The 23,259-nt window shown below is 44.0% G+C and overlaps 1 protein-coding gene and 1 pseudogene across 1 annotated transcript; both read left to right on the top strand.

Annotated features, from left to right (window-relative positions):
- Positions 1-9,193: 9,193 nt before the first annotated feature.
- On the top strand, positions 9,194-16,905 carry LOC142582151 (acetylcholinesterase-like). Its single transcript, XM_075691548.1, has 2 exons — positions 9,194-10,774; positions 16,791-16,905. Exons 1-2 carry the CDS (start codon positions 9,288-9,290, stop codon positions 16,903-16,905), a joined length of 1,602 nt encoding a protein of 533 aa, XP_075547663.1. The 5' UTR covers positions 9,194-9,287.
- A 1,216-nt stretch (positions 16,906-18,121) lies between these two features.
- LOC142582152 (acetylcholinesterase-like) lies at positions 18,122-22,143 on the top strand (annotated as a pseudogene).
- Positions 22,144-23,259: the final 1,116 nt, after the last annotated feature.

Genomic DNA, 23,259 nt, shown 5'->3' on the forward strand with positions numbered 1-23,259 from the left:
AGACGCAAAGAAAGGCAGGGAGGCTAACAGGAGGCATGTTTGGTTTGCTACCCTATAGTTGCGGAAGGGGATAAAGGGGTGAAAACATGGAAATAACGGAAACAATTGAAGCTGTGCACCTAATTTCTTAACGGTGGTAGAGAGCTGCCGACTTCAAGTACTGTGGCGAAGTACCCCCTCCCCCTTTCCCTTGCCCTCTGCGCCAGCGACGCGCACGGTCTTGTCCCAAAGATTCTCGTTTCTGAAAACGGTCTTGAGTCCCGCCAATTTAACCATCTCCGGACGGCGCGAAGCTGGACGTCATAAAGAGAACAAAAGCAACGAACGTGTTCAGTGGTTTTCTTTCTTTTCTTTTTTTGGTCCTGCGGGAGTCGCACGTAGGTATGTCAGACGTTCAACGAGTAAGCTTTCTTAAATGCCACGCCAATCCAGAGGCGACCTCACAACTTTGCATTGGAGCAGAAAATTCGTGATGACGCAGTTTTAAAGAAGGATCAAGTTTGTGTAGGTGTCGTTTCGAGGAACTAGGAGGCCAGCAATCCCTGTTCCGATAGTTCCGAGCCAGGAAATAAAATTCGCTTGGAGCGTCGCCTCTTGATAGCGGGATCGGAACCACTTGGGTTCCTTTCTTTGCTGGCCCGGCCACCTTGTTTGTGTATCATCAGTAATAACAACGGCATGTCCTTGTAGCCACTCAAATATTATGTGTCCTTTCTCAATTGCTCCTGAGTCCTTCGGCGAAAGGCAAAGTGAAAACGCCGAAGAGCTGCTTAAATGAGCCACAAAATATGGCCCATTTGCGTGGTAGTCTTTCTAGAGCGTGTTGTATAGCAGCACGCCGGGCAGTAAACTTTGAGATCACAAATGTTGTTATATGCGATAATTTAAATTTTATTGTGAAAAGCGTAGCTAGAATGACGACGGACTGTTTAAATGGTAGACGAGATTAACCCATTAGTTTCGATATCTATCGGGAGCCCATATATCTTATTCAATAGTAACATCATCATTCGCTTTAAAACTATTCTTAATTTATCGGCCTTCCTAGTTATCTTCTGGAGATAACTAGGAAGAACTAAGAACTAGACAACACGAGAGATGAAGGTCTCGCGGTTGTTGCACATTCCGATAGAACACAGTCTTCATGAGTGGTGATAACTTCTGAAAACGTAGCTCGAGGGCTTTGTTACGGCATGAGGGCCAGGTGGTGTTTTGAAAGTCGGGAAAGATGTCGAATGTGCACCCTGAGACGCTCAAGAGCGATGCAGGTTGGGACTGCATGACCTCTGGTAAGCTCGATGAAGAAGCTCGAGCACATCAAGGTTGTCCCTGACAACCCTGACAAGGTGCTCAGTGCTTGGCCCTGTAAGCTCTCCAACGAGCGAACATTCGACTTACGTACATTGGACAGCACTGGCAGGCTGTAGCGTCATAATCCCAGCAATAAAGTTCTGTATAGTTGATAAATGGAGCGTATCGACGTGGCCCTTCATTTCTCACACACAAATTTTAGGATATGCACAATATACAATATTCTCTCCTTCAAGTATGCGTGATGGGGGCTCCGCGAAAGGCTTCCATCGGTTATGATACCTAAAAACGGAAGAATCGTTTCATAATTGGCAGTCTGCCCATAGTGTACACCGGGTGTGGTGCCTTGGTTCTACAAGTGACTGCAACCTACGTGCTCTTCTCGGTGAATACCGTCAAGTCTTGAGCTTGGAGATAGGCTGATAGTCGTGCGTGCTACTGAAGGTGAGTTATTGTACAAGTCCAAAGGCTAACGCCATCGGCATATATCGATAGGCAGACCGATTTAGCGAAAGCTTCCGCGAGACCAATGAGGGTCACGTTGAGCACAGTGGGGTTTAATACATCTGCATGGTGGAAAGCTGCGCTCTTGAGGTTTCTTTTCCCTGTGTTTCGTCTGTCGTGTTGTCAATACCCCGTTATGAGACACGCGCACTACGTGTAATGTTGAGCTGTTGAGCCCTTTTCGGCTTGCACAGAAAAGAAAAGCAAGGATACTGTTTTTGTATAGCCATGTATCCATCCAAACATGTGGCCACCAATTTCGATTCTCTCAGAGAGTTGAGGTCGGCGTCAGGAGCACCATTGTCATAAGCATCCTTTACGAATCGAGTTCATGCAGATGAAACGTGTTTTAAACCAAGCTACTGCAGCGTCTCAGTGGTCTCGTACAGTCATATAAACGCTCATTAAGTCTTGTCAAACGTGGTTAGCAATAACCGTGTAAGGGTAAACGAGAAAAAGTCTACGCCACATGTCACGCTAAGAATGACACAGAGAGGGGACACAGGAATACACTACATGTCAAAAGATAATCGCTTCAAAGAGGAACGACCAGGAGGTAAAGGTAAAGGAATAAAAAAACCTAGGCCACATCTCTTTCTAAGAATGATACAGAGATAAGACACAGCATGCGCTGCATGTCAAAAGACAATCCCGATGAAGAGGAATTGTGAGAGGGCGAAAAATTTGTTATTCTTTAGGGAGCAGTAAAAACAACAACGATGAGGATGATTATACCCGAATTAAGAAATAGGAAATTTATCTGAAGGATCAAAGCGAGAGTTTTGAAGTATGTGCTTTGTGCTACTCTATGGCACTTGTATGTGTACTAAGGTATTATGACTAGTAAAAGTTACTTGAAAGAAAATTCTGATTAACCAAGAAAAAAATTAAAACGAAAGCTACATGACCTAATGTCACAATTAGGCCTCAAGTTGAAAAAAAAGGAAGTTTTATCATACTGTCAATACTGGAGGTTATAAATTGCGAAATTAAAAAAAAACACCATCTACTGCTTTTGCGGTAGATGGATCGGGTGGCGAAGGGATAGTTGAAGGCTGCCGTGGTTGCTTAAAGTGAAGCTTCTTTTTTGCCTGCCTTCCCGGGTTTTACGTGCCTGCTGCAGCTGCTTCTGCTGCTGCTGGAACTGTCAGCATCACGCCGGATATACTTCTGGATGTATATACGACGATTAACGCCAGTAACAGCAAGCACGGACATTGTAATACCAGTAAACACACCTAAGTTTTCGTTAATAAAAATTAATTCGTATTCACAAAGCAGAATATACAATGGCGGCTTTGAATTGAATTCTGGACTTTTACACGCTAATACTCTGATCTGATTATGAGTCACGTCGTATTGAGGGACTACGGAATAATTTGGACCACGTGGGGTTCTTTAACGTGCAGCTTAATATAAGTACACGGGCGTTTTTCATTTCGCCCCCAGTGATATGCGGCCGCCACGGCCGGGATTTGATCTCGCGACCTTGTGTTTAGCAGCGCAGCACCATAGCCACTTTCTACTAGCATGCCATCGACTTAGAAATCAGAGGCGGAAATTCGAATTTTAATTTCGAAAATTATGTATTTCCTTAACTACTCAAAATATCCTCTCCTTCTGGCCTTCTTAATTGGACTTTAGCCACAGGATAATTTGCGTGTCCACATGCGGCTATCTCTGTGACACATGAAGCCTATCATATTAATTCTCGCAACCAATAATTGGATAGTTCATTAAATCACTGTCTGTGTGTTCGGATTCATTCTAAACAATAAACAAGGTGGGAACAAACCGAAGGGCCCGATTCTTATTAGTCATATCATAAGACGCTAACAAACGCTGACACCAAAGACAACATAGGGGAAATTACTTATGCTTAATAAATGAAATAAATAAACGATAAATTATTGGAAATGAAAGTGGATGAAAAAAAAACAACTTGCCGCAGGTGGGGAATGATGCGAAGGTTGTAGGATCGTTCCCCACCTGCGGCAAGTTGTTTCCTCATCCCCATTCATTTCCACTAATTTATCGTTTCTATATAAATACAATTATTTTTATTTTTGTGGCTGAGAGGTAAATCTATTTCGTAATTATCATATATACGTTTTGTTATACCCCATTCTGGTTTAGGTTTTTCTCGCTCCCCAACCTCTCAGTTTTCTCTCACAATAAGTATATCTACAAGACGTATATATATATATATATATATATATATATATATATATATATATATATATATATATATATATATATATATATATATATATATATATATATATATATATATATATATAGACGATAATATAGACTGAGCTAACTTACCATTTGCCTTCTTCTTAAGGTTTTCATTTCGTGTATCAAAGAATGCAAGGTAGACAATTTACTATCATTTGTAATGTTAGTTTTTTTTTCATTGGCTCGTTCTCACGTCGCACAAGCAATTGCTGCGTGTTTTTCTTTTATGTTTTGCTCGCTGTTGTTTGATGCACTTAACCTGGCTGCCCAGCCCAGCACACAATCGGTAACGCTTAAGCAGGCTGGAACACGTTAAACGAATTGGAGTACATTATTATTATTATTATTATTATTATTATTATTATTATTATTATTATTATTATTATTATTATTATTATTATTATTATTATTATTATTATTATTATTTCTGTCTTCGCTTCAAATTTTAACCGCCGGCTTATCGGCCGAACCCCCGTCGTGGATAAGCGGCACAAGTGATGAAGAAGCAAGGAAGCAAACGGACCATGTGTTGAGGCGACAACAAGACGAGGAAGCCGCGTTCGCGCTTTCATAAAATGCGCTTTTGTGAGGCTTTCATGTAGTCTTTCGTGACGTAGCGGTTACAGCACTGGGCTAGTGACTGGGAAGTCCACCGTTAGAAATCGTGTTCGACAAACTCAATTTAAAATATTTCTGCATTATTATATCATTTTCTCCTTTGACTTCTGGTATAAATGTTCTTTTCCTGTGCTTAACCACCAATCGTGACACGGAGGGTTCCTACCAAGAGGAGTGAAGCAAATCGTGCGAAGCGTGGGGAATACGGAGGGGGAAAGGGGTGATGAGGGAAGGGGGGCCGGGTGCTTGGGTGCATGTCGCTTTAGCGGTCGCAGATAAAAGAATAATGATAATTTGTTTCTGCTAATTCATTTTATTCCAGAATACCCTTTTCAGGTTAGTTATACTGCAATTCTTGTTCATGGCCGCAGGAGGCACGTAAACGAGCGCGCCTATGTGCCAGAAGATTTAACGACGTCTATGTAGCGCTACACTTGCCCGATCCGCAGCAGTTTCTTCTGACGTCGCTACGTGCAAGTCCCCAAGCCGACACCGAGAAATTTAGAGGCAGCGACCTCTGGGCGTGAGGTTCCTGACTATCTGGATTCCCAAAAGACGTTACCGAGATCGATCGATGACTCTAAGACTACGACTCCGATCATTACCGATGTCATTGATCCCGTCTTTACCGACCTTGTAATTTGCATTGATGGCCGCTAAGTGGCCGCTCTAGTTGATGCTGGTTTCCACTTTGCGATGATATGCCTAAAGCTCGCAGTCAGACTAAGAAAAGTGAAGGCACTGTAAACCGGGCCTAACATCAGAACTGTGGGAGGTCAGTCGATGACGCCTATGGGAAAGTACACGGCGCGAATCGTAATCACCGGTTCAGCCTTCGTCTCCACCCTCGTCTAGCTCACTGCTGCAAAACGCCGGCAGCATCCGTAAGAGGTTGTACACGGGATTTCTGTGAAACCTCCGACTTTCTTTAACTTTGCACCTTTTCTTCACCGCCTTCGGAGGTTAGATCATGGGGACGATGCACTCTTGAAAGGAGGGCAAATGCCACATCCAAATCCCTGCGTGTGTGTGGCAGCCCATGAATACGACGATGAAGCAGAGGGGGAGTAGATCAACGACACACAAGACATGGTTCGATGATTAGTGCTCTGCAGAAGTTCATTGAAGCATCCGAGAGGTTACGCTGCTGGGGTACCGAACGTGGTATATCTAATTTATTATTATTATTATTATTATTATTATTATTATTATTATTATTATTATTATTATTATTATTATTATTATTATTATTATTATTATTATTATTATTATTCAGTCTAATCTTATTATGTTGTGTATAGGTATCTTCAAAATCTGTGTTATCACTTAATTGCCAAATGATTCGTTCTAAATGTTCGCCTCTAACCCCTTTTGGTATGTTGGGCGTACGTTTCAATCTATCTAGTGTGACCAATCCCTCTTGTGGCTACGAGCCTGTTTTGAGTCAACAACTGCGGCAAGCAGCAGTATGCATACCCAAACATTGTCACGAAATACATTTTTCCTCCACGTAGATTTGTCATGCAGTTCGCAACGAAGGGTTTCCGGTGAAATAACAGTAAGAATGCCAGTGCACGCCCTAGAATCTGCTCTTAATCTCAATACTCATGCTAAGTGAACATTCGTTAAAAGCCTAGAGGCTGCATTTCCGCAGCACAACATCCACACTGAAGTAGGTAATTAAACTTTGCCGGTAGATAGTAATTATATTGTTGCGTGTGGGAAGACACAGATGAAAGAGGCTATATACAGGCTATTTGAACTGGAGCCAGACCACCAGGCCGACACTCGCTCGCGCCAAGGGCACGGACCCACTTCGTCGTCGTTCTCGCGGCGGCTCATCCCTTGAGCATCGCTCGATGATATCATAATAATATATTTAGTGATTATCAACCTATTACTAACCCCGGTCATCGTTAGCATTATATTATCAAAAAATCAATGCTCTTCCACCCTCTGATTTGAGCAAAAACATTTTTCTTCCTTCTTGATGCTGGTGGTATGGTATGGTATGAAAAACTATATTTAGGTCCTGAGGGATCAGTCTGTGATTGATGCGGGCCGCTCCCACGTCGGTACAGAGAGGCTGAGCCCCTATGCGGTGGCGGCGGTAAACTTTATTGAAAGTAGAAGCAGCCGGTATATGCTGTACCTTGTTAAGCAGCTCGAAACGTGACTACCAAAGACGACAAGAAAGGTGAAGCGAAAACGAAGCGTTGGACGTAAGCGTTTGTGTTCGTCCCACCTCTGTTAGCATCCTTGGTAACAAGATGGAACATAAGCTGGCCCGGTCTCATACTTTACGGCGGTATATGTTGGTATGGTTCTCCTATGTTGTTATGTGACCAACAGGCCACCCGTACTTTTCTAGGAACGTTTTCAGAATACGCCAGGCAATTTTAATGTTATAGTGATTGTGGTGATGCTTTTGTGAGGAAAACGCGAGTTTAATTCGTGCACTATCTGGCAGTAACGAAGCGAGTGTTGCTGCAATAGAAAGCTGGATTACCAGTTCATTTCTATATTTCTAAAAATGTAATGCAGGCTGGAACTAGCCTTTAACTTTGGAAACACGATACTTTTGGAACTGTACTTATTATTATACTATGCAGCACAGCTTCAGGCATGAGTTTTCTTTCAGCTAAGTGAAGAACACACACTGCAGACTTGTGCGACTTTGATGAAAAAGGTTAACTTCTAGCAAAGCTGTTTTTTTCTAGCAGCTGTATTAATTTTCTAATGCTCTTCATTAAACCACACGTTTTCCAACTCTGCCTCTAATGACCAATAACATAGTCCCAATTCGCTGCAAATTAAAATTTGTTGTCACATTTCGTTCTACCAGAACACCATAAAAACATTCATATATATGTATAGCGCTTGTACAGCGCTTTAGGGAGATATAATAGCTAATTGACTTCAGAAGCAGTGATTAGCCCACACACTTTTAACTTTGCACGATCATGAACAATAACCGTGGCCATATTTACACCGAATATTGACTCTGTGCTACAATTTGTTCTCGCAAAACAAAGGGAGAACATTGTACGTCGTGTGCAATATACGCGTATATGACGCTTCAGAGCGCTTGTAGCAGTAATGTGCAGCCATCATTATCCCACATACTTCTAACTTTACGAGTACAAGACCCATAACATATCCCCCGTCCCATGAAAGCTTATTAGTTTTGAGCCCCATTTGGATGTCTACGGAAACTGGGAAACATTACAAACAGCCAGATAACACTTTCGAGCCCTTGTATAAACATATTTAGCGGTACCTAAGTGACATATTTAGTTCAACGAGGACATTGACGAAACAATCTACGTGCTTAGTTATGTTTCAGAATGCGGATAAAACGACCATTCATTCATTACCTGAAAATTCCTCAATGAACCCAGCAGCTTTAAACTTTGTACATACATTCGTTCTTCCTCCAGTCCTCCCCCCCTCCCTCCGCTTCCACCGAATGAGAGCTTGTTGCCACATTTATTTTTGCAAATACCCTGGGAAACCTTGCGTGTAATTGTTTCGACAACGCTTTGGAGCACTTATATAAGTAATTTACGCAAGCGCAATATTGAGGCCGCGCATTTGAAACTCCTAAGGGAGGTTATTCATAATGTGTCCCAGTTTATCTGCAGCTTTGACCACAGTGTACATTACCATTCTCCCAGTACAGGGGATAAACTTTCTACGCGGTTGTAGTAGCGCCACTTAACAGGAAGAAAACGAGCATCACTAACGTCTAATTATCTGCACGCTTTTGACTCCCGATGCACGACCCCCTCCTACCACGCTCCGCCGGGCACAAAATCGGGTAAGAAACTACGTAACAGTCGCCGCCTGTATACCGATTAGCGTCACGAGGCTGAAAACAGTGAGCAGATGAAGGACCCGATTCACGTGTGCCCGGAGCAAGAAAATTAAAAGGAGGAAAGTAATGCACTACATGGCCTTCCGAAGCGCCGACGAACGATGAAAAAAGAAGAAACTGCCGCTTCCCGGAAACTGAACCTTAGCGCGTAGAAAACGACCTAGAGCGTAGCGATTATATCTGTCAGAGATGAGGTCGTCAATAGCTCGTATCGTTATTCCACCTCCACGTTAACCGTCATGACACCCAGCTCTAGCGTACTCTGTATGTGCCTGTTCTCCCATTTCCACTGCCTAGCCTTGCCTCTTATGGGTCGCAATGACGACCGCGACCGTCAAGGTATTACAAAAGGACGAATGAGTGGCCTCGTACACGGCTTCTCCCTCCCAAGGGTACAAATTGCGTTCGACCGCATACGACATCCTGACCGCTAAAATATGCAGCACCTTGCACTCTCTCCGTAATTCGCCATTCACAAGTAGGAAAGGAGGCACTGGCACCGGTTTTCATTCCTCTCTCAAATAAGCGCACTTTCCACGAGAGAAAGGCACTGCGCTGGGTTCAGTATTATACGCAAGTCGTGATGCAAACTCCAAGTTCCCACGAGGCCAGTTTTTCTAACAGCGTGAAATTGTTCTACAACGCGTTCAAGAAATGGCAAGTGATAACTCTTCTCTTGGCAGCCCAAATTGTTTACTGCAGCGAAGAAAGTTTCTTCAAGCTTGCCCCGATTGTTATGACTGGCTCAGGAGCTGTCTTGGGCAAAGTTATTACTGTAGGTAACAGGTCCATCGACACCTTTTTGGGCATACCGTATGCAAAACCTCCCGTTGGAGAACTTCGCTTCAGAAAGCCCGAGCGCTTCACGCCATGGAATGGAACATACCAAGCAACCGCAAAAACCCCAGCCTGCTGGCAGACTACGCTGCGCTTTATCGAGGAAGCTCCATTGAACTACTCTACCAGCGCATCGGAGGACTGTCTCTACCTGAATATCTGGAAGCGCTCGTCTATCTGTTCAGCATCAACAACCTGCAGTGACAAAAAGCCAGTCGTCGTCTTCATTCACGGCGGAGCTTTTCAGTGGGGCGATTCTGCTCTCTTCGTGTATGATCCGGCAAATTTTGTAGCACTCTCAGATGTAGTGTTTGTGACTTTCAATTATAGAGTGAGCATTTTTGGATTTCTCTCTCTCGGCAAGCCTGAAGTGCCCGGAAATTTCGGTCTCTGGGACCAACACCTTGCGCTGAGCTGGATACGAAAAAACATCGCTAGCTTTGGTGGCGATCCAGACGAAGTGACCTTGATAGGTCAAAGCGCTGGAGCAATATCGGTGGGCTTGCAGGCAGCCTCACCTAAGCGACAGGGTCTATTCAAAAGGGCCGTCTTAATGAGCAGTACTCCACTCTCCATTATTCTCGGCTTCTCGCATAGAGGCGTGGGAAAATTCATTCACGTTGCGGGCACGTTGGGGTGCTACAATTCGAGAAAGAGCGTTGACGAGCAACTCGACAGTATCATGACATGCTTACGCAAACTTGAACCATCGTTTATAATAAGTACCATAGAAACACTGGATCCCACTAGCCAGGTATTCGCACCTGAGTACGGTGACGAATTTTTTCCGGAGCACCCACTTGCAGCGAAAACCTGGACGAAGCTTCCTTTCAAGCAAGTTATTCTGGGAACCACGGCCGACGAGGGCACGATTCTCTTGGACAACATCCAGTACTCTTCCCCTGCATTGAAAAAGTTACTGGCCACGGAATACAGGCTGGCTATGACGGTCGCTATGCAGCCCCTCTTCGGGATTTCCATATCCCGCGCTCGACCTATTGTCGAAGCTTACTTCGGTGGACCCGACGTCCAGCACACAAGTGATAGCATTGTTCGCATTGCCAGCGAGCTGCTGGGTGATGGTGTATTTTATTGCCCTGTGAAACTGATGGCAGATGCCGCAGCTCGGCAAGGAATCGACACCTATCGGTACTTGTTCGCGCACAGGGCATCACACAGTCTCTGGCCCAAATGGATGGGTGTCAGCCACGGTGATGACACCCTGTACCTGTTAGGATCGCTTCCTTTCATGAAGGACAAGAGCCGCTACACCAAAGTCCTCCGCGATGCGGGACATAAAAGGCTTCAGCAACTCGACTATACCCCCAAGGAAGAAAACTTCATGCACCAAATTGTGGCTGCCATCAACGCCTTCGTCACCACTGGGTACGTGCAGCTTGCCTTATACTCAGCCAAAAACTACCATATTTCCAGCACTTTGGTTTACTACGTCTTGCACTCAAACCATTATGTTCGTTATGCTAGTGGACTAATTTCCTGATTCAGGACTAGTAGAACAGACGGGAAGGGCGCCCGGGCAGAACCTGTCGCAGGAGTTAGACGAACGACCAGCGACCTTTATTTACATGGCGAAGGTACTGCCGATGCGATATTATTTTCTTAGCAAAGAGCTCATACCCACCTTTCTGCCAAATCATGAGATCAACTAATTGTAAAAGAGGTTGGTAGTATTAACAAGAAAGCAAGAAATTAGGTTCAGCAAGAAAGCGTGCCTTGTTCTATGGCTTGTAAACTCACCTGAATTCAAATTTCGTAATTTAAGTCGTTCTTTGCTGCAGGAGCAATGTGCGGCTGTATTTTTCAGCTTGCTTTCCGTATACATGATTACTCGTAGATGTAGGTCATACATGGCGCATCGTTGGTGCAGGTTGCAAAGATAAATTATCGCATTCTAAAAAACGGCCTGTGTGGAACGAACACACTGAGTAATTCCTCTTTTTTTATTAACACAAGGAAACGCCGTAACTCCACGTAGAATAGCTGAAATGCCGAGACCGTAAGCGAGAGTAATAGGCTCAAGATCAGAAGAATGAAAACAAGGTGGTAACAACAATGTGTTTCTGAGCTTTAGCTGCATCATACTGCTGAATCTGTCCGTTCTGATATATTCAGATGGTGCAGAACGAATGATTCAAGTGATTGCAGCTTCAAGCTTCGGTTTCGATGGATTGAGCTCAACTTTGAGCTTGATTCTACTATTAATAACGAAACTCGCGATGGGAAACTTTTTATTCCCGACTCTAGCTGACCGGCTGATAAGTTATTACGTCTCAGTAATATGGTTTATGATCGCACAAACATTTTCTAGAAAGTAAAAAAAATGTGTGAGAAGTGATGCTTCTCCTGACAGTCCCTGCAACGTTACGCGACAGCCGAAAATTTTCAGGCTATAGTAACTGAACACCCCATTCCAGGCTTGCGAAGACAAATAGGAGTAATAAAAGAACTGGATTACTCAATTTTGATTAGAACGTGTTACGGATAGTTCGCAAATAGAATTCCTTCTTTGTACGAAATTTGAAACAAAGGGCAGTGAAACTCTTCAGCTTTGCAGAATTTCGCTGATGAAGTCTCAGGTATCATACGTAAATGTCTTCAAATGAAAACAATTTTGATAAGATAAGGAGTCTTCGTGTGCGCTATGGCGCCCAAAGATTCATTTTGGAGGTAAAGCGAGTAGAAAAGCACAAAAATATGCGTGTTGGGCCACCTGGAAATGTGAGGGAAATTCTTATTCTTACCATATTTTGCTGCTTCGCTCGTTCCAGAATGCCTCAGCTTCCCGTCTGTGGAAAGGAATGGCCCCGGTACACAACGACTAATCCTGCTGTGATCCAGCTCCGTCCTGGAAACATTTCCGAAGTGAAGGAAAAGAAAGACAAATGTGAACTATGGCGAGAATATCTTTTGATGAAATAGGTTTTGACTGAAATATAGTTTGCACGCCACCAGTCATGTTGGGATATAATTTCAAAATATCTATATATCATTGGGCATATAGCGCAATTACGCTTCATCAGGTAAAACCTCCCGAAGAAATGGATATCAGTCACAAATTTCGCAATGTGAAACATCGTAAACGCTGCAAATGAAGCTTCCCATTTTTGCTTTTTTGTATATGTGTTAAAATTGCATGTTAGGAATTTGCAACATTGGAGTACATATTGCCACTGCGGAAGTAATGCCATTCAATACACGAAGTATACTAATTTACCGAAAATTCTGAGACTATGATGACTTCCGTTAATTCCGTCGCCGAAATTTGCTGTGAAATTGGCGGCTCTTACACCTACTTTCTTGCTCTTAAAAGCTTAGCTTGCGTACTGCGCAAAAAAATTGAGACGTCAATCTACTTTGTAGCACATTTGGAGGAGGGATTTCTCAAGACTGTTGCTAGCCCCATGAGTTTATTGATTGCTATTGATTGAAATTGATTGACTGACGGATGTATCTTGACGTCTCAAACTAACACAGTGAGGACACTAAATTACTTAAAAAGCACAGCACAGAAACGTTATTGTACTACAAATTTCCTAGGAGTCAACTTCAAGACTTCGCGCTGACAATGAGAGCGTCATAGGCACTGAGCCACTGCATCAAGCAGCTCATGACCACTGCTAAATTCGAATGACCTAAGTAGTGCTTGGCCTTATCCGAATCGCTTCATCAAGCTTACAACAATACGCTACATCCACGTGATGTATACAGGAGGATGTGTGTAATCACACGTGCCATAAATACTTAGGTGAACGAACAATTGGTGGAATTTTGTTATGCCACTGCTTTTTGCGATTAGGAATATCCGTATCTTTAAAAGTTTATCTGATGAGGTGAACTGCGCTAACTATATCCTCAGGGCATTCCTTCCCCAATGAAGTGCGTGTGTGTCAAATAAAAATAAAGAAAAAACTGCGCACGTGTCTCTCTGCGTTCCTTTCTTCTGAGGTTTTCCACCAAGTGTAAAAGTGTTCTGCCGGCCACACGGGAATACGACTACATACAAATGCCTCCAATTATTGTGGAAACATCTGGTTTCCTAAAACTAATTAATTCTCTCGATATTAACTCTTCTCCCGGCTATGATTCAATTAACACAAAGTTCCTAAAAAGTACTAATGCTGTTAGCCCACTTATTCTTACAAAGCTTCTTCAGAACTCCCTAGATATTGACGTAAAATAAGATACATTGTTTTTTTAACATTTGATGATAAATTAATCAGTATTTAACCATTTAGCTAAACTGTCGAGCCAATCGTTCGCTAGAAGCTTGAGAGCAGGTAGGTTGTCAGAAGAAAAGAACACAGATTTATCATCCACAGAAAGAGAAATGTCGGGGGTCTCAGGGTCCTGAACATTACAGTCTATCTAAAGAGATATAATATCGGCCCTAATCTTGAACCTTGTATAACACCATACTTTAAAGATTGCAAATCACAGTCAACACCGCTAATTGAAACAGTGACATCGCTTCAATAAGGATTATTAGATCCGCAAACCTTTTATCGTCCATTTAACCATCCTTATTCGCCCGCATCCCATACTCCTGTATGCCCTCAGTCATTAACCCTCGCATTAAAAAAAAAGAACTGCGTATTAGGCCAAGACAGATGCCTCTGAATCTATAACGGCGTAGCTTTTCAATGAGTATATTGTGTTCAATGGAGTCGAACGCTGTCCTGAAGTATAGAAAGATACCTAAAGTTAATATGTGATGTTCTTGGTTCATTACAACTTTATTGTGAATGTTTACCGAGGCCATTTTTTTCGAATTTACCACTTTGAAACTCGTATTCATTTATCTGTACTGATAAAGAAGGCCCATTATCCTTAAAAAATAACCTTCTCGACTACTTTAGAAAAAAAAACGGGAGAACTGATATGGGAATGTAATTGTTTATATCATTAGCTGCGCCTCCTTTGTGCATAACAATAACCCTCACTGTTTTCATTTGAACTGGAAATATTCCCGTTGCCAACATTAAGTTAGTGATATCGCAAATAACTTTGCATATTAAGTAAGAAACCGCTGGAATTCAAGCTGGTTTAGCGCCATCGAATCCTGCAGAATATTTTTTGTTTAGAGCTTTTATAACGGTAAAAATTTCTAATGCATAAAGAAAGGATAAAGAAAGATAAAGAAGGATAAAGAAATATGTAATGAGAAAAATTGTCGCTGGTATATTGTCAAACATTGGGACGCGTTGGTTCAAAGCTTCCAGAGGTTAGAAAAAGCTGAGTGAACATATTTGAGACAGCCTTACCACTTCATATTTCGTCATCTATCCTAAGGTTAGTTATGGTGTAAAAAGCGACTGGTAGCGCAGAAACGCCAAGGGCGCAAGAAGTTCTTGAAATAAGATTAGACTTTTGCAGATCGTAACATTCTGAGTGATAAGCCACTGCAAAGGACATACACCATACTGTACCATTCGCGGTGCGAAAATAACTAGACCGAGGTTTTCAATCCCGGTTTTAAATGTCTCTAGCAAACAGTTCCGTGGAATTACCGCACTGATTTTGATAACAACCACGCTCGCGTAATAGACATCATCCAAACCCTACGCTGGCCAATGAGGTGACCACAAAAATATAATCGAAATATTTGCTGTTTATTAGCCATGCTATTCCATGAAGTAGGTATCGGAATAAAAAAAAAGGGGGGGGCTCAGTATAACTCTGGTAAATTAAGTTTATGCAGAATGAGTTCTGTCGCAGCATAAAATGTCGGTGTTCGCTTTGTTCTTAAAGTGCGTGCACAAAAAGCTGTGTCAAACTGCCATCAATCACGTGGTTATGTTAGTGTGTCGATGTATTTTCCATTTGCCGAAATTAGTCATCGGTGACACTACTGTAAGTTGCACACCCATTTCTAGTGGAAAATATCTGTACAAAAGTTCCGACTCGTTCAGGCACCTAAGAGCACGATTAAAGATAAATATGTACTTTAGGCAAATTTTCGTTTAGAATTTGTTTGATGAGGTTATTGGATATGTAGTTGCGTCTCTAATCAAGTCAAAAATGTAAATTCTGGCAGCGCCTAACTTCCGATGAAGCCATCTCGGACCAACATGGGTGGCGTACCCAGTGAATCAAGCTGGTTCTCCGACAGTTGGTTTCACACCCGGTTCCTTAAGCACAGTTCCCTCTGGCCATTAGCCATTACAACTTGAACTACCGAGCGAACCAAGTTGGCATGGGTAGTGGAGTGAGGGAGTAAAGACTTTATTGGAAAACAAGCTATTGACGGGTGACCTTGTGGTTCGGCAGCCATGAGCCCCTGGGCCCAGGCGACTTCTTCAGCTCTCTTGATGACCTTGGCCTGCAGGTCAGGGTCGGACCGAGCAACACGGCCTCCCACTGCTCAGTATTACTTATTTCGTGATTCGTGTCATTTTCCGCTGGACATGACCACATAATCTGGAACAGATCCGCTTTATTGTTAGAATGGTTACATGTATTGGGCTATTGGTGCGAGTAGTAGTAGTGATAGGCTACGGCGTTGGGGTAGGTGTTTGTCTGAAGTCGGCTTCAAGCTACTTCTTGTCGCTTGTTAAGCTATTTGTGTGCTGGCGGGTACACTGCCCTAGCTGACCTGTAGTGCTGAGTTATTTCCTGGTAACTGACCATGCGAGCCCTTTCTGGTCATAGCGTGAGCCGTCCGGGTGCTCGGTTGGTGAGTCCTCGAGCGGTGATGGGGGTGGCATCATTGTCGGGTAGGTAGGAGTCTGCTGATGCCCAAATGATTTGGATTGGTCGTGGGCGCTGGTTGGTGTATAGCATGTGTTTTAAGGAAGCCAAGACCTGGCCTTTCGCAAAATCTCGTACTGCAGCTCTGTAATCGCTAATGATGTAATGACAATGTGGGGAGGCTGTTGGAAGAGCGATAGCCGCCTCTTCCGCTGTTACAGTGCTTCTGGTTCGGATTGAACCACCAGCGCGCATTTGACCTGAGGAGTCCACCACTACGAGGGACATACAGTTGCGTTCTATGTATTCCACTGCGTCGACATTGACTACGTCTTTGAAGTCGTGGAATTTCTGATGTAGGGCTTTGGACTATTCGGCCCTCCTTTCCTTGTGGAATTAGGGGTGCATGTTCTTAGGGAGTGGATTAATTTTGAGATGGCGCCTCTGATCGTGAATGTCTGCTTTAGTGATTTGCATCAACTCGCACTTGATATCGAGGTTCTGGAGGATGTTTTGCCCGCAGTGGCACTTTGAGTTAGCCTTTCGTATTCAAATATAAGATGCGCTTCCACAACTTCCTCGAGAGTGTTGTGCACACCTGGGGCTAGCAATTTAGCGTTGGCCGTTCTCATACGTAGCCCAAGAGCCTGTTTATGGGGCCTCCACATAAGTTCATATATTTTCTCTTTCTCAGTCGCTTTGAGGCAGAGGTACGGGGGGATGTAGGTGACGCGGCCGAGCCCGAAGGATTGTACCAGCCGTATGACGTTGGCTTCTTTCATGCCAGAGTGTCCGTTGGCAAGTCTTAAGGTGAGTCGCACTGTCTGTTGGACGCACGCTTCTGGTTGATGAATGGTTTTGCCGTTGCGCCCGTGAGCTTGGATAAAGAGGCCGAGTACAGAGATGGTGTTCGCCACCGGGATCACGGCTCCTCCGGCTTGCACAGGGATCTTTGAGGATATTCCAGTCTCAGATTTGCGGTTTGTAGGGGCTCTGAGTAGGAATAGTTGTGACTTTTGCGGGGAGCAGGCGAGGCATTTGTCGTACACGTACTTTTCAACCATTTCTACACCTTGTTGTAGTGTGGTTTCTATATTTCCATCGCTACCTTTAACCACCCGCAGCGTGATGTCATCGGCATACAGGCGGTGGTGTAGATCTAAATTCTGATAAAGTTGTTCCGGTAATCCGATCATTTCTAAATTGAAGAGGAAAAGGGACAAGAGTGATCCCTGCGGCGTGCCACAAATTCCGAGCGGGAACTGGTCCGATTGTAGTTCCCCTATTCTTAGTTCTGCTGTGCGGTGGTTGAAGAAATCTTTGATGAAGTTGTAGCTCATTTGGCCTACACCTAGGTACTGCAGATTCTCCAGTACAGTATGATGATCTACGTTGATGGTGCATTTACGATGCGCAAGCACCAACTAGGTCAACAAGCAGTTCTGATGCGCTACGTTTTCAAAGGCTTTTGTAAGATTGAGGCCCAGGACAGCCCGGGCACCATTCTTGGATATGTTGTCTAGAACTTGATGTTTAAGGTCAAGCCTGACGGCTTGCGTGGAGAGTTTAGGACGAAAGCCAATTATGGAGTTTGATAACAGCTTGTTGTCCGCCGCAAAATTGTGGAGGCGGTTCAGTATGACACCCTCTACGAGTTTTCCTCAGCACGAATTCAGGGAGTTTGGGAGTAAGTTCTCGAGCTGGGGGGTGGGGGGGCGAAGTCGCTTACCATGTTTCGGTATGAATATTATTCGTGTATGCTTCCATTGCGAGGGGATAGAATCTGTTTCCCAACAGTGGTTGAAGTACTCTATTAGGGCATCGATAGATGCGTCGTTTGGATTTCAGACGGTTTTATTGGTTACGACATCGGGGCCTGGTTCACATTTAGTTCGGAGTTTCAAAAAGACAGCCTGTTCTTCAACCTCTACGATGATTGCATCTCGGTTAAGATTCTCCGGACCAGCGTATGACTTCTGTGGGAATTGTGCACTTCTGCCTACGTAATGGGTTCTCAGTTCTATCATGAACTCATCACCGTGCCCTGGTATTGGTGAGTGATCTTTGTGAGGTCTTTCTTCTGCTCGGATTTACTCTTATCCGGGTCCATAAGATATCGGAGGAGATTGCACACTTTGGCTAGGCCGAGTTGTCCGTGCATGCTGTTGCACACCTTTTCCCATTGGTGTTTGGTTAATTGGTTAGCGTATTGATCGATTTCCATGACGATTTGCGCAGTGCGCCCGTGGAAGGTACGGTTAAGTTTATTCTTTTTCCAGCGGGTTTGCATGCTCTCTCTGGCTTCCCACAACTGTAGGAGGCGGCTATCCACGTCGACCAGACCAGCGTCTTCAGGGATCTCCCTCGTGGCGCGTTTCATGCAATCTCTGAGATTCCCGATCCAGGCCTCGAGATCGTTTATATGCTCGGAAAATGTTAGACACACAACACACAACACACACACACAAAACACACACACACACACACACAAGCGCACGCACGCACGCACGCAGACAGACAGACAGACAGACAGACAGACAGACAGGAAATTGCGGGGATATTCCTTGGTTGAAGGACGAAGGCCTAAGTACCAAGTAACAAGGTACCAAGCAATTTATTGGTTGGCGCCAGGTGAAATTTCGAACAGCCACGATATCAATATACTTACTCCATAAAGCATTCGATTCGATCCTTGAAGGACAAAAATGTAAAACGAATTAACTGCTTCATTTTTTTTTCGTTTCGGACGTTCTGAGTTGATCAGTTTAGGGCCAGTCATTGAGGCGCCAGGCACCGCCTAGCGCCGCAAAGCAATGACTGGAACATAACCTGACTATGATGTACATCATTGAGTGCACGTTAATAAAGAAGCCTTGGTGGCTAAAATTAATCTGGAGTTCTCCTCTACGGCGTCCCTCCAAACCCATTGTGCAATTTATGGATAATAAATCCCACGAATTACTTTTTTAATATCATTCGCTTGCATAGGATCAAATTTAGCCACGAATATTGCGTAATATTTTTCAAGTAAGAAGCTTTGTCAAGACGGCAAATTTGCTTTATCCGTACCGTTTACTGTAATTATATGAAAGGGCAATGTACTTCATGTGACCTAAGGCGCTGACAGTATTATGCTTTTGGGACAGAACAGAATTCTATAAAATTTCGATTAGGCGGGTTTACTTCTTTTGGTGATTCCTACGAATTTCTCAATGTATACTCCGTTCCACGCATAGCGATCAATGCTGTGAAGGCTAGAGAGACTTTTTGTAGTGGCTTCGTTCGCACTTAGATATAGTTCGATGTTTTTTGACCGCAATTGCGCGCAACTGTTTTTCATGTTGGCACAGTATTGAATTAAATAAATTTTAATCCTTAGAAACAAATACAATGTAGTATATAGCTGCTAATGCAAAAGATGCGTAGGTGGGCTAGTTGGTAATGCATTATAATAAAACCTTAGAGCGCTAAAAACGCAAAGGACGTAGAAGAAGGAACGTGTGGTGAGTGTTTGTTCGTTCTACGTCCTTTGTCTTTTTAGCGCTCTACATTTTCATTATAAGGCTGCTAATGCCTTGTTTTAGATCATTTTTCTTTTTGTTTTTCTTTTAGGCTTTCTTTATTTGCAACCTGTCGCGAAGAGCCTCACGTGCATGCTCGCGCGAGTGAATGCTGTTGCCGTGCAGCGAAGCATGCACGGAACGCGCGGAGTGATAACTTTTCTTGACCAAACTTTTTGCGTAGCATCAACAGTGTTGACTGCTATCTATGGAACGGAGTGTAGGTGTCTCGAATAGTCCTCTGGAGACTTAAAACGATAATAAAGAATTATGGTGACTTACATACTTCTACATTCCTAGATTTAACTGGTTCATAGTGGTTTATTTTGTCTTGTTCATTCGGTTTTTCCGCCTTTACAGCAAAAATAACCCTATGCAGCTAAAAACTCTGATGTAAGGATCCACGCAAGCGTTGTAATCGGTAAAAATTCAGCGAACTAAAGAAGAAGAAACAATGAAGGAAATGAAAGAAAGAAACAGTGACATCAGAAAGAACTGAGAAAGAATAAAAACTATGTGCATTTATAACCGACTTTGTCAAAAACAAAAATTCTGGCTTGTTATTTTCTGGCAGCTTCAACAGTTTCTTTTGCGTTTTGGGAGCATCGCAGAGATAAAGAGTTGGTAGTGCGAAACGCCTGGCGCTGAACTTTTACCTGGTAAACAACGGGGCATCTATATTTAAACAGCCTTGCTTGTCACAATGGCTCTTAGGTTTGGCTTTGAAGAAATATATGTAAACAACATATAGAAAGTGATGCTGTTATTCCAGAAATGGGCATCTCTACCTTGCTTACGGTATTTTGTTCACCAATGAACTGCAAAACTTCTTTTTATTCCTCCAATTTCAATGTGCTCAACAGTTCTAATCACATTGGTTAAAAGCAAAAATGTTTGCTTTCGGCTGCCTAGACAAAAATGTGTACAGTGTATGGCTGCAAAATTCCCGCAAAGTGTAGATGCGCAAACGATAACGCGTTTAAGTCCACGCGCCGGCGTTGCATGCATCGGTGTTCGAACGAAAGCAGTTGAATGCCATCAAGGCCTCGTCAAGGACGCCGCGGTTTTCCTTTAGGATTCCCGCAGCCATCCAGCTTCTATTGCCCCCAGCCTAAATGGTTTGAGATCAACCAAGCACGAAGTAAACAATTCTCGGTGTTCCTTTCAATGCCATTCGAAGCGCAGTCAGCAAGAGTGAAATTGCACAACGACGATAAGATGTGTACCTTTTCTCCTCAGAAGGAATGCTGCGATCTTAAAGAACGTTGGTCGCTACGAAGCAGCATCGATAGTGCCTTCGTAAATGGAATAGCTATGTCCCGGCTTGCTATGCGTCTGTGGCAAACAATCGCGCCATTAGACTCGCAGAAGAGGAAATGTCTTTATCGGCTCTTCTGGCCCGCGACTCCACTCGAACTGTCGCACTTGCGGCAACTTGTGCTTTCTTGGTTGGATTTTTTTTTCGTTCCTGCCACAGTGCACAGTGAAAACGTTCCTCCGGTTTATTCGTATCGATTCCGGACTCTTGGTGGGAGTTCGCTTGTAAATTGACGCCTACATGACCGTACCGTACGCTGAAGCGCCCGTGAGCGACCACCGTTTTCAAAAGCCACGACCCGTTTCTACCTGGAAAGGAGTGTACAATGCCACAAGCAAGCCGAAAGTGTGCAAGCAGCTATCGTGCCCGCTGATCCCTACGCTGAGACTGGATTGCACCAACGCGTCCGAGGACTGCTTGTACGTCAACGTTTGGAAACCAGCGTCGCTTTGCGCCGAGACACTCACAACCTGCAAGCAAGAATTTTCTGCATATGTGTTCATTCACGGATGCGGTTTTCAATAGGGTGACTCAGCCTTCTCGTCTACGATCCGGCAAACTTCGTGGGCCTCACCGACATTAACGTAGCGACTTTAAATTACCGAGTAGGAATCAACTGCTTTCTGTCCCTTTAGATTCCGGCGATACCAGGAAATATGGGCTTTTGGGATGAAAACATTATGCTCAAGTTGGTACAGCGAAATATATAGAGCTTCGGTGGTGACCCGAATGATGTCACATTGGGAGGTAAGAGCGCTGGACCGATATCCGTGGGACTTGATGTAGTGTCTCCTCACAGCAAGGGACTTTTCGAGAGGGCTGTTATGCAAAGCGGAGCTCCCTTGGCCATGACAGCAACAATATACTTCAGGGGAGAGGGGAGGTTCATAAACGCGGCTGGTGCGGCTGCTATTCATTATGCAAAATAGAAGTGAGGCGTGCAGACAGGACACAAGAGTAGAGAAGTGGACAACACGAACGCCGTGTTCGTGTTGTCCGGCGTTCGTGTTGTTCGTGTTCGTGTTCGGCGTTCGTGTTGTCCACTTCTCTACTCTTGTGTCCTGTCGGCACGCCTCACTTCTATTTTGCATAATGAATCCTTACCAACTAGCTCCGCTTTCTGTCGTTCTGCGGCTGCTATGACGCGGAGAAGGAACTGAAGGAGCAAATAAACGACGTTCTTACCTTCCTGCGTCGTTTATATTGAAGTTTTATAATAAACACCGTAGATAAGATTGATTTCGTGCAGCGCATGTTCGCGCCTACAAGCAAGGGTGCCTTCTTGCCGCTTTCCATCCTGACGCCACAGGCTTGGATGAACACGGGAACCGGAAAACTGCCATTGGGAACCACTCTGAACTAGGCGACAATGTTCCTGGGAATGGTGCAGGATGCGTTTCGCAATCTTCCGGCTGTGATGAAGAGCCAGTACCGCATGCTCATTGTGCCGCTGTCATGGTACAGACCTTAAAAATTCCTCTCTCGAAGTCAAAGGAGCCTGTGCGGGCCAACTTCGGTGCCGACGAAAAAGAGTGCAGTTTTGCCGAGGTTCAGGACACTCTTTCTAAAATGCTACGCGACGCTGTGTTCGACTTCCCGGTGCAATTTCTTGTGGACAGCGCTTTGCAACGGGGAGTCAAGACGTACAGGTACCTTTTCGGTCAGCGACCTGCGTACAGTATATATGAGGCATGTGTGGGTGTGGAGCATGGCGAGGACCTATTTTACACCATGGCATCTCTGCCCTTCATCAATGACCAGGGCCGTAACAGCGACGCAATGGGTAAGGAGATCAGAGACCTTATGACTTCCAAGAACTACACACCGAAAAACGAAGAGTTCATGAAAGAAGTCGCTGCTGCTTGGGGTTCGTTCAATAAAACAGGGTAAGTTGGCCAATTTCGCCAAGATAACGCCTACCACGAAGAACATGCACATGAAATCTCTGGGTTTTTTTCGTAAACGAGTTCGTGTAATCATTAAGTCATAAGTATTTGTAAGTGCAAGCTAAAATATGGTGAAACATTCAGTTATGCCAGACCTATGCTGCATTTACATTATGTGCGTGACAAAGCTTTTGGCTTAGATGCGCTTGTCGTAATTTATTGCTGTTTTTCCTTTCTCGAAACAATATGAAAAAAGAAGCGTTGTTCCGATACGCGTAGAATAATTTATAAAGAGGTCCCATTCCAATCTCAAACTGTGCCGCCCCGTCAGGCAACTTCGAAGATTGCCGTGGGACGACGCAGCGAGGAGGGTTTAATGAGTTAATATATGTGCACACT

Source organism: Dermacentor variabilis, chromosome 5, assembly GCF_050947875.1.
Source record: "Dermacentor variabilis isolate Ectoservices chromosome 5, ASM5094787v1, whole genome shotgun sequence".
NCBI lineage: Eukaryota > Metazoa > Arthropoda > Arachnida > Ixodida > Ixodidae > Dermacentor > Dermacentor variabilis.